This window comes from Labeo rohita, chromosome 21 (genome assembly GCF_022985175.1).
Source record: "Labeo rohita strain BAU-BD-2019 chromosome 21, IGBB_LRoh.1.0, whole genome shotgun sequence".
Taxonomy (NCBI): Eukaryota; Metazoa; Chordata; class Actinopteri; order Cypriniformes; family Cyprinidae; genus Labeo; species Labeo rohita.
Window position 1 is genome coordinate 1,101,478 of NC_066889.1, and position 18,643 is coordinate 1,120,120.

An 18,643-nucleotide genomic window follows, 5' to 3' on the forward strand; every position below is an offset into this window, starting at 1 on the left:
GTCCAGGGTCACAAATAAGTTCAAACTTATGTAAGGGAATGTAAGTATCTAGAACAACGCTAAAATATGAATATATAGATATATTTTAAAATCTATATAAGCAATGTATTTTTGACCATTTTTGTCTATTTTGAAATATAATGCAAAATATATCTGAAAGTATACTTTTTGTGCCATATGGAGTATAAAGAATTGTTTTTCAATTGAACATTTCAAAATCAATTTAAATTCATGAATTCGGTCACAGAAGAGGTCAACTCCTTGTATGAAAATCTATAGTTAAACGCATTTTTGAATCACAGATCCGGATTTAAAGAAAAAAGTTTTAAAGACGTATTATAAAGAAAATGTCCTTTAATTCCAGTAACACCTGTCAACACAATACAAACTAGAGAAACCAGTCATTGACATCTACATTTATATCACTCACTTGCTTTCTGAAATGCATGGAATCTTCCAATGACATACAGCGATGGCCGCAGGCACAGGAAGGCAGAACAACCAGTCTGACCACGAGAACAAAGTCAGATTGTCAGAGTTTGAGCAAACAAACACACACACACAGGTGAGATTCCTCGAGCGCCTACATGCATATCTCAAGACAAATCCAACAAGAGGTTAAACAAACAGAAACGACTCAGTGTTTAATGAGACAATTCCACAACACTGTTAACAGCTGCCGGAGTCAATAATGACTGTATAACTGGACTGATTCTGGACATGTGCCCTGAACCGTATTCAACCTGCTGAATAATTCATTTTGATGATTATCACTTTCACCTCACTGGCACAGAGCTCCACGCTTACATTTAGACGCAACAGATGGCTAAAGGACTTTATCCAAGAGCCTGTAGCGAGATGAGCCACGGCCACAATTTATGCTTTAAAATAAAAGATTTGGATGCAGCATGTTGACGTGGAATGGAAGCTTCATAGCCACCTGCCTACTATTTTAACAGAATGTAAAACAACATCTAGTATATAATCATTTATGTGTTAAACACTTTTCTTTGTTGTCCTTGAGTAACATTGACTGAAGTTCAGATTATAGCCATTTAATGTGTTTCACAGTACGTAATGTCTTCACATAGTAAAAAACAATCCTATTGTTGACCTTTGGTGAGATACTAGACACAACAATCATTTCTGATATTGTGGAGACACACAGAACTGAAAGCAGAGAGAGTGTGTGATGGTGATAAAAGAGGATAAGAGAAGATTATGTTAGCTGTGAGCACACAGACGGAGGAGCGACAGCAGTTTTGAGCTCACATCCTTCATCCGGCTGTTTAATTGGCTCTTAGGAGCGACAGTTTACAAGAGTTCAGAAAATCCCTTGACACGCGCTGATACGGCACGTTTCATCTGTGACGCATGAGGTAAGAGATCTTCACACATCTGTTACAGGTTTACTTGGCTGCTGACCGCTACAGACTTCAGTCAACAACAAATCAAGACAATAACAGACAGGGATGCATGTAGGATTTTCAGTCTGGTTCTCATAACAGTAGCTGAAGATTTGGTTTGGTGCTCACACTACACATAGTGTGACCCTTTGAACTAATTAAAATAATATTAGTACATTTACATTTACATTTATTCATTTAGCAGATGCTTTTATCCAAAGCGACTTACAAGTGGGGAATATGTCAAGCGATTTGTCCTAACGACTTATCGACGAGGCAAAACGACTTAGGAAGTGCTCATAATACCATAAAACAGGCATTGTTCAGATAAGTACAAGCTAGAAAGGGAAAAGAGTAGAATAAAGAGGTTTTTTTTTTTCAAATAGTTTTGAAAGAGATGAGTTTTCAGCAGTGGCTTGAAAGTTATTAGTATTATTGCACACTGTAAAATTAATAAAAAAAAAAAATTTAAAAATAATGCTTTACATAAAAATACAAGAGATTTTTTTTTTTATTATATATATATATATATATATATATATATATATCAAACTTACAAAAATAAATACATAAATAAAACGATTTGACAACACTATAAATGTTAAAAAAAAAAAAAATGAATAAAAAGATAATAGTTGGAACAGGTTTATCATTCTATGGGCCCTTTTTTCTTTTCAGTTTTGCATCTTATGAATAATGGCAAATATATATTGAATTTATTTGCAAAAACATTTGCAAAAACTGTTTCAATTTTCAAAAAACATGTTTTTTATTATGTTATGTTTTTATTGTGTTTTATTGTGTTACTTAGCTGTATTTTTTTTTGCAATTTGAGATTAACTGGAATGCTCAATGAAAAAAAAATTTGATTTGATTTTTTTTTGTTAAAAGCTGAGTGTGTTTTTGCAAATGAACTCTTGTTTGTTTATTTATTTATTTATATATATATATATATATATATATATATATATATACACATACACAGACACACACACATACACACTGTGTATGATGGAGGACTCGAGCATAAGAACTTGTCACATCTAAGGTGAACAATGTGGTACAGAGAAGACCTAATTCCTCATTTCAAAAGGTTAAATGGCCAAACAATATATAATACCATTGTTTTGAATTCTATTGTGTATTACATTCCCAGAGGTAAGTCCCAGTGAGAATTTGTTTTTGTGGCATTTAACTGAAAATGTGACCACTTCAGAAAGCCCCATTCTTCTCACACATATGGATGCCAGTATACTTTACTGCAAGGCATCCTGACACAACTATATTTGTTTACTACTACACTAATTCACACAGTAATAAAACAATAGTAGAAAGTCGGCTGTACAGCTTTCACTCCATGTCAACACAAAATCTTTGATCGTGGTTCTTCTCTCCCCACCGGCGAGTTGAATAAAGTCCTTTTCGCCATCTGTTGCGCATTGCTTACACCTAAATGTAAACGAACAAAATGCTTGAGGTCTGAGGACAGTCTGGTGCTTTTAGTTCAGCATCTGCAACACCAGATACGGCAAAGTCAACATGACACACTCAAGTTAGAAGGAACAAGTGCTTGTTATGTTTGACAACAAGTGTGCAGCCATTTCCTTTCACAAAACCCCACAAACATTCCCATCTGAATGCTTTACACTGAGAGATTTTACGATCAGACGCCTCACCCACACCCAAATATGTTCGTCTATGTCAGCGAAGGATTGCTCCGACAGCTATGCCGGGCATCTACTGATGAACACAAAACACACCTCTTGTTTGAGAAAATGCTAATTAAACACGTCAGTGCTAATTATAAACTTCTCTATCACAGCTCTATTACTAATCTATCAAACATTTGCAGGTTAAAAGCAATGCATGCTGCGGTTATGGCATTTTTTTGTAGGCCGACCTGACGTTCACATTACTTTGGTTTCCACTGGCTTTTGGATTAGAAAATAAGATTTGTGACCATCCAAAGATTATGATTCATACACATTTTGTTCATCATGATGATCTTCACAAATAAACACAGCTTTTACAAATTTTAAAGCCTAAATACATTTGGCTAACTGTAGGCTATAAATGACACAGTCACATGACTGCATTATCACCATATTAATGTCTGACAAGTCTTGACTTTTGGGACAATGGAACTGGAAGTGCTAAAATGCTAACCTGTTTCCGGATTTTGGCCTATAAAAAAAAATCATCACTGCAGCACTTAAAGAAAAGGAAGCAAAAAATATCTAGACTCCAGCCAAAGTTTACTTGATAGTCTGTCCTTTAGATTTGACTCTGGTCCCTCCTTCAATATGAGTCTGTATTGGCGCTTTATTATTCTTAAAGCAATAAATCTAAGTTTGATTATTCAGAAGTGAAGAGTAAAGTAACAGCACACTCCTCTCCAGCAATCTGGGACATTATTCACATCCATAACCCAGTTACGTGCCAACAGAGCTGGGTAGATTACTTACAAATTGTAGTCCGTTTATGATTCCAAATGACATGACAAAAATTGTAGTTAGTAATCCATTACATTACACGTTTTAAATAATCAAACTACTTTCTGATTACTTTTAGATTACTTTTGACTTAACTTGTTTATCGCATTCATTTAGGATAAAATAATCTTGTAAGTTATTGATATAAAAATACAAAGAGAAAGAAAATATATTCCATTCCTTGTTATTAACAACATTAAACATTACATAACATCAAGGTTTCCCAAACTAGGGTTCATGAAGGTGCAGCAAGAGGTTTGTGAATTTAATGAAAAACGAATCATTAATTAAACCGTAAAAATGTAAAATGAATATAATTTTATTTTAAATAACACTATATTAGCACTTCATAAAAACGATGAAATATTTTATTTGTTTACCTGCATGTCATGTGACCATTAACCAACATCAGAGAACCATGAACATGCAAATGTAAAATCTCAGGGGTACTTCAAGTAAATGAAACATTGACAAAAACGTTGGGGATCCCTGCATTACATGTGAATAAGAAATAACGTATTTTAATGGATTTGAATGACAAAAGCCTTCCAGAGACACAGTAATACATGGTTAAATAAACACTATGATAATTTAAACCAAAACAAATGTTGTTGTTGCAATGTTGAAATGTTGAGAAAACACTTTTTTAAAGTCCCCATTGGCTTTTAATGTGAATATGTTAACCTTAAGGTTATCTATACGCTAGTGTGCTCTAAAACAATGATTGGCCAATTCACGTTTACAAGATATAAGCATTCAAAACTTACAGTATCTCACTTTCGTCAATATGAATCAATGATTTTGATGTCAAACGCTGCACTTCAGCTTCTCATCGAATCTTCTGTCCAATCAAATGCTCTCTAGAATCTGAAGCGTCCCGCCCCCTACACTATAAACAGAAGCTGAAGCTGCGGCTGAGATCAGTTTTTCTGCGGAATTGGGCTACTTTAACACTGCTGCCGCGGGTTGCTTTTCATGTCTGTGGGTTTAAGCGACCCCAATAACGTGACAATTATCCCCTGGAATTCTAATTTTACCAGGGGAATTCCACCAAAAACCTGTATTTTACCCCTTAGAATGCAATTTTTAATCGGGGGACCCCCACCAAAACATGAGCGGGCTAGTTTTGAGTACCAATTGGGCGGGTTTTGTTGCGAAAACCTGGCAACCCTGGCTGATATCGGTCACTTGTATTTTTTGTATGGTGAACGGCACGTAGTGCACAATGGAGGCGATAGGGAACGATCTAGACAGCATTAATATGCTTTCGATTGGGGCAAATGAGGTCAAGTTTTGCATTGTGCCACACGAACCATGGCAGCACGCACGGTCTGCTCCGGACTTTGGCTCCTCTTCAGGGAGGTCTCAAGGAGGTCTCGGTACGCTTCTTTGGTTTGCTTTTGGTGTGCACTCGAGTGCGATTGCTATATTCACACCTGCCCAAACGAACCGCACCAAGAGGGAAAACGAACTCTAGTGTGATTCAACCAAACTAAATGAGGCAGGTGTGAAAACACCCTTAAAGAGACAGATTTAAAACTACACAGCCTCAGTATGATTATAATCACTAATTTGTTTTAGTAAGAGTTTCATATTGAATCTTGGGAGTAATCATTTAGACCATGGCTGTCAAATGTAGCTTTATCGAGCTCAACGGCTCTGCCAAAGGAGATATAAATCAAACGCTATTGGCTATTTTAAAAAGGTGGCGGGCTGATTGATGTGTCACGCCCACTGATCTATATATAATGATCTCTATTATAGATCAGTGGTCACGCCCTGTTATCCTGTTTCAGTTGAAATAATGTCACCACATAGAATAACACTGCGTGTTTCAAGGCACTTCAGTGGACCTTTAAATTGTAAACGATTTCTGTCAATCAAGTGGTCAAAAGCTGTGTTGCGTCTCAATTTTCTGAGTAATTACATCCACTTGACTAGTGACTGGTTGTGGTGTAAATGTCCACAAAACTGAAAGACTTTCTGAATGTATGTAAGTGGTAGGCTATTTGAAAAAAGAAAAGGAAATTTAAAAAATTATTCTATTGCTATTGTGTGACGACTATGTAATCGACAGAAAGTAACTGTAATCTGATTACAAGTATTTTAGAATGAAACATACTTTAATTACAAGTACTTCATTTTGTAATCCCATTACGTAATCCAGATTACATGTAATCAGTTACTACAGCACTGCACACTAATGTTCAGTATTTGGGGTTTGTTGAAAAGGAAGTCTTATCCAAACACTCAGAGCTCAGGACATCTTTCAGACGAGCAAATTTACCTTCACACTGAGGAATTCCAGCAATGCTTTAAGCTCATGAAAACTCGCTTTTACAGGCAGTTACCTTGACAGCATGTCGTCTGTGGAGTTACAAAAGTCCACCACAAACATACACATTCATTGTCAACTTCTATATATAGTGTTCAGCTGCTCGTCCCACCCTGATGAACAACAGTGTGAACTTCTGCGTTTCACAAATCATTTACGTATTACAGACGTTGTAACAAAATTCATGCAGCAGTAAAATACAGCTGTCAGTTTTGAATTAGTTACATTCATGCACCATTCAGTTATTAAGAGGAGTGACAACAGCTTTTTACAAGCCAGCCAACAGCCGACAAGTTTTCAAGACTTCAAGCACATTTTCAGTAAATGCTGTCTGGTAATCATCAATTCTCATTAAAAACTGACAGTGCAGGTTGCTTTGTCCTTGCCAAAAGTTGTGTAAATGCCTCTTAGAGAGAAGGTGGGAAAATTTATCATGGAAAATGTAATTACACATGGACTTCAGTAAAATGATACATGCTATATGTGTACAATATGGTTAACTTAAAGCCTAATATTTAATATTAGGAGGATGTGTAAGTGTTTTTGTTTGGAAAGTGAAAATTAAGCAGTCAAACCTGCAAATTGTCTGTCAGATCTATGAATGGTTAAAACATAACCATTCTGTGCCAAAAAGATCCAAATTATTATTTTTTTTTTTTTTTGTTTGCTTTTTTCTTTCCTTTTGCTTATGTTTTTTCAGAAAAAAGACAAACATAAATAGTGATGAAAGCCAAAATATTAAATGTCATGGGTGTATATTTACAGAGTTATCCACTGTTTTGTAGAGCGGAATCAAAATGACAATTTTCACATGAGATTTGGAGCAAAATTATAAAAGGAAAAAATAACTTTGGAAAGATGGCAGTGATATTATATTACTTTAACACAGATATTGGTAGGTCTGTTAGTAAAATATGTTGACTTTAGCAATCTTTGAAGTATTATATGGCAATGGTGACACTCCAAAAATAAGGAAAAAACACTTTTGGAGTTTTTTTCCCCAAAGTTTGCGTGGCTGTAACTCAAGAAGTATTAAAGATATCTTAATGTCATTTTAGATTTCACTAATATACCTACCAATCTCTGTGTATATATAACATAGTGATACTGCCATCGTTCTAAAGTCATTTTTACCCCCCAGTAATTTGGCTCTGAAATCAGGTGAAAATTGTCATTTTGACCCTCCTCTACAAAACAGTGGATTACTCAGTAAATATACATCGATGACATCTAATATTTTTGGCTTTCTTCTTCATTTATGCATTTCTTTTACAAGAAAGAAAATGATCAAAATCTACATTTTAGCCAGGGACTACTGGTTGAGTGAACACTGGATGACCCGATAAGGGTGTGTGTATGGCGTCTGCAAAGATGATTTATTAATTTAAACCTGCTGAGCAATTCAGAAACTATGTCACACAACACACCTTGTGGTGTTCAAGAAAGCTCAATTTGCTCTGTTTGACCATCTTACCGACAGTTTGTTGTCATAGAAGAAGGCATCGAGCAGTTTGACGATGTACTGATGGTTGCAGGACGCTAAGATGTCGATCTCCACCATGTAGTCCTCCAGCTCCTCTTCACTTTTGGTTTCAATGACTTTGGCTGCAGCTAGTGCTCCGGTTTCTTTATTCTGGGCCTGAAAAACAAATGAGTTTTGCATCAAAACAAAGCCTGTGTGATTCACATGATTACATCCCGCTGATATTCCTGTTCCATGTTCGTCCCTTTGGTGCAGTTCATTCACGAGGCCTCTGGGATTCAGCCTTAGTTCTCCATTAGAGCTCAAATAATGGGCATCATTACTGTTTTACCGCACATGCAAGATGAGGCGACAATGAATTTGTTGCTGCCATTAAGGTGTGATGAGTGTTTGAAGAAATTAAAATGGATTTAAAAAAGCAAAGCCAACTTATATGTTTTTATTTTGAATAACATGCAATAATGAATTAATGCAAATAAGAGTGTCAATAATAATTTTATTCATTATTTTCAAATGTTAAAAAATATCTTAAGGTAAAATAAATAGAATTTTCTTTTTTTCTTACAAATATTATGTCAGTCATTCATTTTTTGAGAAGCCATAACATGTGAAAATGTGAAGCAACCATGCTTTGTCATTAAATGAAATTTTTAGGCATATTGACCTTTAGGGTCATGAGGGTTTGCAGATGCCCAAAATAATAAAATAAAATAAAATAAAATAAAATAAAATAAAATAAAATAAAATAAAATAAAATAAAATAAAATAAAATAAAATAAACGTATTTATTTATTTAGCATTTTTTTGCATTTTGGTCACAATGGTCAAATCTTCACTTTTTGATTACATTTTTCTAATACTGATGAACACCATAGTGTTCAATGATAGTTTTGTGTCTTTTTTCTGTGTTTTTCAAGCATTTCCAATGTAAAGTTACATAAATAAATGCACATAGTAAAACAGAAGTAGTCTTAACGTGTAAGTGAGAGTGAGGTGGGAAATTTGTTGTGTTAGTATGCAGCGTTAATCAAGGTGGGGTCGGTCATTGTGGTTAGCTGGGTATGTTTTTAGAGGAAACTGTGTTGCCAAACCACTCAAAACAAGACTTCCGTTTTTTTTTTGCTTTTTTGTTTTTTCATTAAAATCAACTTATCACAGACATTATCTGGCACAACTAACAGACAGTAGGACTTGTACATACATTTAACTGTGATAAAATGTAATGCAAGAAAGAATTAAAGTAGAACAGGCTGAGATGACTAAATTAGTTTTTAATCAAAAAGAAAAAAATAAATAAAAAAAACAGTGTTAGTGTGTTGTCAGTGGTTGCCATGACATTGCTATGTGGATGCTTGAGTGTTTTGGGTGGTTGCAAGGGTCATGGAGTCAAACTGTGCAAATGAGTCACATGCTGATGTAATGCTTGACCTAGTAAACACAACTAACTTACATCTGTCTTAACCCCTGTTCAATGAAACAACGGGAAAAGAAACTCCACACCCTCTGAATTTGAAGAACCATATCAGAAGACCTCAGCACAGACACATCTCACAGAATAACATCTTCCTTTTTATGACCAGAACTTCTGTGTAGGGGTGTGCGATATTTATTGTCTACGGTAGTATCGCAGCTGTTGTTTTAACAATGTGTGAGCTGACGTTATTGAGTATGTCACTCAAAAAACAGAATCCTTAAGCAAACCTATGCAGTATGAATGAATATAATACAGGTTATGAAAGCAAAAATATGGGTTTGTTTTTTGTGACCAGTGCTGTTTTCCCGAATATCAGAGCATGAGCATAATTGCAAATGTTTTGTTGATTTTTATAGAACAGTTAAGAAAGTTAATACTGAGTTAATATTGAGACACAATTTTATTGTTTTTTTTTTGTTGTTGTTGTTGTTGGTGTTGTTTGGCCAATGAAAATAGTTCCAAACAAAAACATTTGTGCGTCTCAGAACAACACTTCAGCATTTTGTTCCCAAATGAATCTGTTTTGAACAAATCATTTGACTCAATGATTCAATGATCCATTTATAAAGTTGCTTGCTTCGATTCGAAATGAATCAGCTGGTTTGAACGAATCATTGGAATGAATGATTCAATGAATCACTCATTGAGACAGGGCTCACTAACATTAAAGTTATACTGACACACATTTTTATCTAGTTTTAGTTTACAAAATAGTTTTCTGATTGTCTCTCTCTGATCGTCTTTCATTGGTTGGACAAACAGATGGGAAAGAGACTGAAGATAGAAACATCACTAGTGTTTGTACAGTACAGTATAGCTGACGACTTAAAAACACTCCTATCCTCAAAGAAGAATAACCACAAATAAAGGCTGAAATCCACTTACATTTCCACTGAGAGGATTACAGCACCTGCTCAAGGGGATAGAACAAAAACACAGCTTTTCAGCTGAGCTAAATATCCTGCAGGGCCACCTCAAACCCTCAACAACAGCAGGATAGTGTACTATCAACCCAGCGTAATGACTATTTCAACACATCCATAAAAAGGAAACACCTCTGTTTACATCTGGTACCAGCACACCTTCAAGAAAACACTCAAGCTACAGATTCGAGGAAGCCCTTATCTTACAGCTTGTGTCAGATTGTGTCAGAATGACCATAATTATGAAATGATAACTCTAAGTTTCTACTCTGAGCTATTCTTGGAAACTATGCATTATTATGTAGCTTGCGTAATGATGACAGCGAAACAAGTCATTTACTTCATTAGTTCATCTCTGCTTCATTTTGCAAAACTCGGAACAAGGAAAAAACTGGTTACTACAGGACTGCCTTTAACACTGGTAAAAGAAGTGATCGTGTGACTCCTAATTATACAATAAAATTATAACATTTTATATTTATTTAAAAAATTATATGAATCATAATTTGTGGGTGAACAACTAAAAAATCTGAGACCTGAACAGGTTTTACTGCAGTATGATTTTCGTACGAAAATCACTTTAAGATTAAGTAATTTGATCAACAGGCTGAAAGTATCAAACATATGTAAAAACCACTTGAGAAATAGACTATTTGGTGATTATTAAGAATGGAAGGTCATAGAGTCGAGTTGACCTCAATAAAGAATTATATTATTGACATAAACAGATTTTCAATCATAATTTCAGCCATAAATCTGAAGCTATTTGTCTTTGCCACAAACATAATTGATTAATTTTTTACACAGTGTACACTGTACAAAATTTCTAGTAATATTTACATTAAAAAAAGCTATAGGAAACAATTTCAACTCAGTAATTGTTAGTAAATTTCATAAATAATAACAAAGAAATTGCAAGCAATTGAATTTAACATGAAATATTTAAGTAGAAAGACTTAAATAACTATTGTTAAATGTACTCCTAATCTTTGTTTAATTCACAACCTCAAAAACAAAAAATAAAACACTTTTTTTATTTTTATTTATTTTTTTATTTTTTTATTTTTACAGTGTAGTTTAGCTAATTGCCCCAAATGGGTAATTTAAAAATACTATCAATTTTAAAAAATACTTTTGGATCAGTTATTAACCTTTCATTCTTACACAACAGACTCGGTAACCTTGTGCCTCAAACAAAATTAGCTTTAAACAAAAGCCAAGCCTTGGACTCATTGTCATTATCTTGAGTTTATGATGATAAACAGGGCCAATTCGGTAAAACCGAATGACCAAACGAAACTATTTCTAAAGAACAGCATGACAAACACCAATACTTTTATGTCTGATTATCTCCCTGTCTTAGAAGTTCAAACAATGGCTTAAATGGTTTCAATCAACTGGGCGGCAATTGCGAAACTACATGATGGACAGAAACAGTGAGGCCAAAAGCAGATCCTTTTAGTGTGGATGATGATGTAGTTTATCTAGTGTGTAGAATATGCTCCTCTCCACCCACAGGGAAGACACTCTTATCATTGTGAAGCTGACAGCACTGAACGCTGGTGATTAGCAGAGCTCACGTGATCGCAAACCTCGCAGGCACGGCATGATCGTCACACACGTCAAACTTTACCCCGACGGGCGTTCAGGTCCAACAGTTCGCCGTTCGCACCGCAGCTGCGTGCGCCCACTTGTTTTCCATCAATAATTAACAATCAAAGAGCTACTCAGCATTAACTAACAGGAGAAAACAGGAAGACACTTCACTCCTCCTTAAATACCATCAGAGAAAGAATCCAAGTGAACTGCAAACAGCTCCATGAGAAATAATTACAGTGGCACTATACATTTTTAGCAGGGGTGGAAATATTAGCAAACATTCGAACTAATTTTATTAAATTAAATGACTAATCTAAAATTTGGCTGATTAAACTGAATTCAATTAAGCTATTTTGGTGCAATTCGTCAAAAAAATATATATTTAGGCCTATTTATAAGGTTTAAATTGGTGTGGGAATTTTTGCAAATATTTGAATTCCTTAAATGATGTGGTGCATCTGAAATCTGGCCATGATTTCACTCAGTTCAATTCAGTTATTTTGTTGCAATTCATCAAAAATGTCTAGGCCTAAATTTAAGATTTATGTATTTGAATTGTATATATAATTTCCAGCCATTAGGACCATTTTAACAAATTAATAAACATTACGTGATGCATATTTGTCAGTTACTCATAAATTAAACAGCAACGATGTATGTACAATTTCTGTTATAGTGTTTTAAATACACAGTAACCAGGTTTATATATTTATCATCAGTCTCATAGTTTAAAGGGGTCATCGGATACCCATTTTTTCACAAGTTGATATGATTCTTTAGGGTCTTAATGAAAAGTCTATAATATACCTTGGTTAAAAATTCTCAGTGGTTGTGTAAAACAACACCCCTTTTACCATGTCAAAATCGGCTCTGCGAAAATCATCCTGTTCTGGTCGAGGTTGCTTTAAATGTTAATGAGCTCTGCTCGCCCCGCCCCTCTCTTCTCTCTGTGGAGTGACAAGCTTGTTTACTTTAGCCGCATTTAGCTGTGTTTAGCCACTAAACTTGCTAACTAGCACGTTATTAGGAAATGCGATCGCAAAGATTCATAAAAAACCCTTATACTCACTTCTGCTGTAAGTGAAGCTGGATCACGAATGATTTGTGCGAACATAGACGCATTTATGTAGATCGGGAAGCGCATTCCCTTCAAACAAATGTAATCTACTGCATCTTCAGGGGCTCAGATGTCGGGAGTAAATGACGACCACTATGTTCATTATTACATCCAGAAACACAGCACCTCAATCGCTCAGTCGGAGATATTCTTGTCTAACTTACATCCCTGCTTACATGTAAAACTGAACTTTGCATCCAATGACCCCTTTAAAACCTAAGTGAATATCACTTGTTCCACCACTAGACATATTTTACGTTCATTCTTGAATAATTTTAGTTTGTTTTCACAGTGAACAGATTCTAAGCAATCTGAATATGAAGTTTAAATAAAATCAAATAGATGCAAATAATAAACTATAACATAAGTTTTTTAAATGCAGAAATTAAATACATAAAGCTTTACATTTAGGCCTAAACATTTTTTGATGAATCGCACCAAAATAACTGAATTGGACGGTGTTGAATCATGGCCAGATTTCACATGCACCACATCATTTATCAAGGAATTCAAATATTTGCACCCCAATTTAAACAATATAAATAGGCCTTAATATTTTTAGTGTATTTTTAAAAGACATCAACAATCAAATCAAACGTATTTTTAAACCAGGGCCAACAGGCCACAACTGATATCTCGCAATCACTTCTTTTGGAATTATTTTGTGGCAGAGTAAAAATAATATACCTGGAAAAAAATATACCTGGCCACATTGTGTCTGAAATGTGACAACATTTTGTTTACGTAAATACACACTTCCATACACAAGTAGAAGGGATGATATATTATAATCAAAACTATGAGAGAGAGGTGAGAAATACCAGCATTTTGGATTAAAATGTTAACTTTTAAACACTATTTTGATAAAATAGATGGTAATGAAAAGTTATGTCCAAAATAATTATTTTATGATTATTAGTTACTGATTAGCCCTAGAAAACTTACTTTTTTTAATGTATTGTCATTTGTTCTGACCTGTTATTAGAGCAATGAGGAAGTAATATACATTGTCTAAACTGCAAAACATGAGTAAAAACGAAATCTCCTGTGCACAGGATGTTGTTTCATAGAGCCATGTGCACCCACACAACCAGGGCAAAAAATCAACAGTACATGGCGACAATTTGATCTTCACTTTGAGATCCTGATCATGATTAATTGCTATCTGCCAAACAGTCAGAGAACGTTTGTACACTTCTACAGCAGGAGCAGATGATCAGCACCAAGATGTTGTGTTGTTCTTAGTGTTTTCATTTGTAACAAGTATTTGAGATTCTAAAGAACAGAACATTAGACAATATTAGATACACTCATTGTTCTGTGCTTATTATACAATCGCTCATTCATTACTTTGACATATTTCCTTTCCGTAAATGAGTCTGAAGCTCCCAGAACGAAACTTCCTTTAGCAGCACTCAGTGTGCGCAAAACGTATAGTTTTTACATTATATTTTCACATATATATTCATTTTTATTGTATATTTGTTACAAATACATATATAAATCAAATTTTATCATTATAATTTACACATTCTAACCCGCACAAGAAAAAAAATGTCTGATCTTTTGTTTCTTTTTAAAAGAAAAAATTAAGAAGAAAATGAAGGTTATTTTAGGATTATTTAATATTACTTTAAAGTAATATTTAAAGTAATATAAACTGTAAATAAACTTTGCAGATTTAAATTTTAAAAAAATTATACAAAAGTTTAAAATATGTGACAGTCTAATAAAAATTACAGACGAGAGTTGCTTACTATTTCAGAAAATTAAAAAGTTAAAAGAAAAATGTTTGATTGCATGCTAAAAAAAATTATAGATGTCTTAAAAATAGGCTCCAATTATTTATGTATTTATTTATTTTTGGGACCAGGGTAGGTTTTCATGAGATTTGCTCTATTAGAGTATTAGTCCACTGTGAAAGCTGTCTTTGTTATAGTTGTGTTTAACCCCAGTTAACCAGGTCTCTGAGGGTAAGAGGGTTACAGTGGCCCTGGATTGAAACACCCCATAGTTCACAACACCCAGTTGGGGACAAAAGGCAAATTCAGCATTTCCTACAGAAGGGTTCCTCTCCGCCTACCGAAACTGCAGTACATTCCAGCATCTTCCTACTCAGAGAGTCCGAGTGGCCCCTAAGGGGCCCAAGACTGAACGCATTTGACCTGTCAGGATGTCTCAAGGGCTCAGTGCCATTAAACAGAGTTATCATCGTATATTTAAACAGTTAAGTTAAGATAGTTTCCTTAAAGGTAGCAACGCCCTAAGGGGTGCATTACTTCATGTCACATCAGTGCATATCACCACACGTTAGTACATGAAATACCAAGCCGGACTCAGTCAAGTGTGCACAAGTGTTATCTTTTGATTGACTCATAAAGTTTTTTTTTTTCAGAATTTAAATATACACACTGTTTATACGTGTAAATAAAGTAAACGAAGAGTTCTAAGACAGAAATGATTAATGATCATTTGTTTTGTGTACCTGATTTTTTTTTTATTAAAAGTGCAAAACAGTGTGTACGTAAGTGTCGATAAAAAAGACAATTCTTTGTATTTGTAAATATTATATATATATATATATATATATATATATACACACACACACACACACACACACACACACACACACACACACACACATATATATATATATATATATATATATATATATATACACACACACACACATATATATATATATATATATATATATATATTTTTTTTTTTTTTTTTTTTTTTTTTTTTTTTTTTTTTTTTTTTTTTTACAACATATGTTTTTATTCTAACTATCATAACCAAAAAGGTTGCCAATTACTAGAACTTTTTAAATTCCACTACGCTCAAGGCTTGGTCTATGAATATTAAGTACGCAAACGACGTTCACCAAGCAGGTCTCACTGATTGGCTGAAAGACCGCTACGGGCAAACGGCAGCGAATCTCGTAGAGGCCTGGCATATGAATATTAATTAGCACAGACTGCAACGTCAACACGACTAAATTAATATTCATGAACCAATCCTTTTACCACCACGGTAAAAGTCGTAGTTTCGTTTAGCTGCCTGTCCAACAGGTTTATTAACATTCGAACTCACCTTATAAACTTTGCCGAAAGCGCCATCGCCCAGTTCCCCGATAATTTCCCAAATGTCGTTCGGATTTACATCCCGATGAACGTGCTCATATTGTTTGGTTTTCTTCTTCACTTCAATTGTAGGAAGTCTGAGGATCTTGCTGAATTTTGCAAAAGCCATTTTAAATAATACAGACAGAAAACTCAAATGCTAAAAAAAACAGATGATGTAGATGATGAATTAGTTGGCTTCAGAAAATAGCAAAAGCGTGTGAGCTGAAAACTGTCCAACACTCCACGGAAGTAAACACCTTCATCGTTTAAAAAAATAAAATAACATCAAACTGTGATAGACTTATTCCACTCCATCCATGAGCAAACGTCCGCTGTCAGAGCGACTGAAGAACTCATGTTCACCTGTTCACTCGCGGCTGCAGTAAGTGTGAGACACAGAGCCACGCCCACTGCACGGACTACAAAATCATGGGGTTTGTAGTTTTTAAAGCCTATTTATGCGTCATAACTATATGAGCTACAAGCAGTTATAACGAGCCATCTTAATGAATTATAATTAATTTTAATCGTTGTATATAACAATGGTGTTTTAATAATATATTCAAGACGCACAGAAAAAAAAACAAGGCACAGACCAAATCTCTGAAAAGCTAAAGTTAAAAAAAACTTGCACACAACCTCCATCTAGTGGTTATATGTAGTACAATTTGTTTATTTATTAGAGACCGGAAAACAAGTCAATATTTTATACAACACTTTATATAGAATATGCTTAGAATATAAAAAAAATATATATATATGTATTAAAAACAATACAAATTAAAAAACTTAGTAAATGAAATATTAGACATACCTGTGAAAAATACACAGCTATATGAGTCAATGACTTGACAATCTCTTGCAGTTATTAAGTTACTCATATATGATAACATTATATGATAATGTTTTCAATTTCTGAAATTATTTGTATTTCTTATGTTTTTAAAAGTATTTTTTAAGAATTTGTTTTTTAAAATAAAGCTCAGATTTGAAAAATTCACAAATTCACCAAAGTCACTTTGGCGTAACCAACCAACATGCAGGACGCCGTTTTATAAAAACATTGTTCTTCATTGTTCTACTGATTATGAATAACATCTGATGAGTAATGGGCTCTTTATGATCTTGTAAAACCATCCTCCAAACTCCAAAGTTTGGTGATGTTTGAAGTGATTTCAACCTCTCCATCTCCATCTGTAGTGTAATGCTTCACAATTATCACGGGTAAAAACCAAGTCCTGCAACAGAAAAACATCCTTTAAAGAAACAGGCACCCAATTAGGGCACAGACACATCCAGAAGTATAAACTTGGTTCCTGTTTTAAATTAAATTAAATCAAATTATTAAATTAAAATTAATTCATTTTAAAATGAACCTACCCCGTGACATCTTTGTGACGTGATGATTTTATGGAGTTGTCTAATCTTATGACTCAGATTCTGTACTTTCCTGGTGTACGCACATCGCCGTTCTTTCAAATCGTCGAGCAGAGACAGATACGAGTTCATGGTGGACATTACACAAGCGTTCTGCCATAGAAAGAAAATATGAATGACAATACAAGGCAATTCACATCTTTTTTAACAGACAAATGTGACCCTGGATCACAAAAGCAGTCATAACAATACAATAGGACAATATTTGGCCGAGATACAACTATTGGAAAATCTGGAATCTGAGGGTGCAAAAAAAAAAATCAAAATATTGAGAAAACCACCTTTAAAGTTGTCCAAATGAAATTCTTAGCAATGCATATTACTAATCAAACATTAAGTTTTTATATATTTATGGTAAGAAATTCACAAAATATCTTCATGGAACATGATCTTAATATCCTAATGATTTTTGGCATAAAAGAAAAAGCAATAATTTTGATCCGTACAATGTATTTTTGGCTATTGAAACAAATATACCCGTGCGAATTATGGTTTTGTGGTCCAGGGTCACAAATAATGGAGGTGGGAGGAATGTACTGAACTGTCATAAAAACATTCTTACAATTCAAAAATATAAATAATAATCATAATAATAATAATAATAATGATACTATGTGTCATTTTCTTCATATAATATACATTTATTATTATTATTATTATTATTATTTGTAAAATCTGACCCAGACTCTTCGTCAGTTCTATTTTACACTATCTGACAGCAGTTAAACTTTTCAGTTTCTTAGCTTTTTTTTTTTTTTTTTTGAATGTCAGCATTATTTTACATTACAAGCAAGTTTTGTCTCTTAAATGTTGAATGCATAACTGACAGGTACTCACATGAATATCGATGTAGAGGTCGGGCAGGTGAGCTGTGCATCCGTACTGCAACATAAAACACAAAATAAAACATCAGGTTTTTTGGTTGTGACATTGTTGTACTCACCTCCGTTTATTGTGTTTGACTTACAGTGTCGTAGTCTGTTTTGATTTCGGCCGCTGTTTGTGTGATCTCTTTACCCATGCTCAGCACTTTGGTGTAACAGGTTGGTGGTATGGGGTACGGCTGAGCCCACAGCACGGGCATCGCCACCGCGAGCAGCAGCGTGGAAGCTAGCATCCTGTCTGCTCACTGTGAAGAGCACTGCTGCATTTATACACCACCGCACATCCAAACATCTTGTGTTCATTACAGAAAATGACATGATATATGAATCAATTAAGCTGGAATTCACATCAGATTCTTCTTAGG

General features: G+C 34.3%; 2 protein-coding genes across 2 annotated transcripts in view; both read right to left on the minus strand.

The window, feature by feature from the left end:
• stk10 (serine/threonine kinase 10) overlaps positions 1–16,355 on the minus strand; it is a 53,725-nt gene extending 37,370 nt beyond the window's left edge. Inside the window, exons 1-2 of the mRNA XM_051093611.1 lie at positions 15,926–16,355; positions 7,708–7,872 (exon numbers count right to left, since the gene is read on the minus strand). Coding sequence (XP_050949568.1) covers positions 7,708–7,872; positions 15,926–16,084 — 324 coding nt within the window. The 5' untranslated portion in view covers positions 16,085–16,355. The remainder of the gene's footprint in view (positions 1–7,707; positions 7,873–15,925) is intronic.
• Positions 16,356–16,629: 274 nt separating this feature from the next.
• Positions 16,630–18,514, minus strand: zmp:0000001268 (CYTL1 domain-containing protein). The gene is made up of 4 exons (XM_051093140.1): positions 18,362–18,514; positions 18,232–18,276; positions 17,338–17,487; positions 16,630–17,195 (listed from the first exon to the last, which is right to left on the minus strand). Exons 1-4 carry the CDS (start codon positions 18,509–18,511, stop codon positions 17,133–17,135), a joined length of 408 nt encoding a protein of 135 aa, XP_050949097.1. The 5' UTR covers positions 18,512–18,514; the 3' UTR covers positions 16,630–17,132.
• Between the last annotated feature and the right edge of the window lie 129 nt (positions 18,515–18,643).

Bases quoted from the DNA above. Each gene is read 5' to 3' on its own strand.
- zmp:0000001268 (XM_051093140.1), bottom strand. From the start codon at position 18,511: ATGCTAGCTTCCACGCTGCTGCTCGCGGTGGCGATGCCCGTGCTGTGG. The intron at 18,277-18,361 runs GTAAGTCAAACA...TTTATGTTGCAG, and splicing joins TCAAAACAGACTACGACACT to TACGGATGCACAGCTCACCT. The intron at 17,196-17,337 runs GTAGGTTCATTT...TTTCTGTTGCAG, and splicing joins CGTCACAAAGATGTCACGGG to GACTTGGTTTTTACCCGTGA.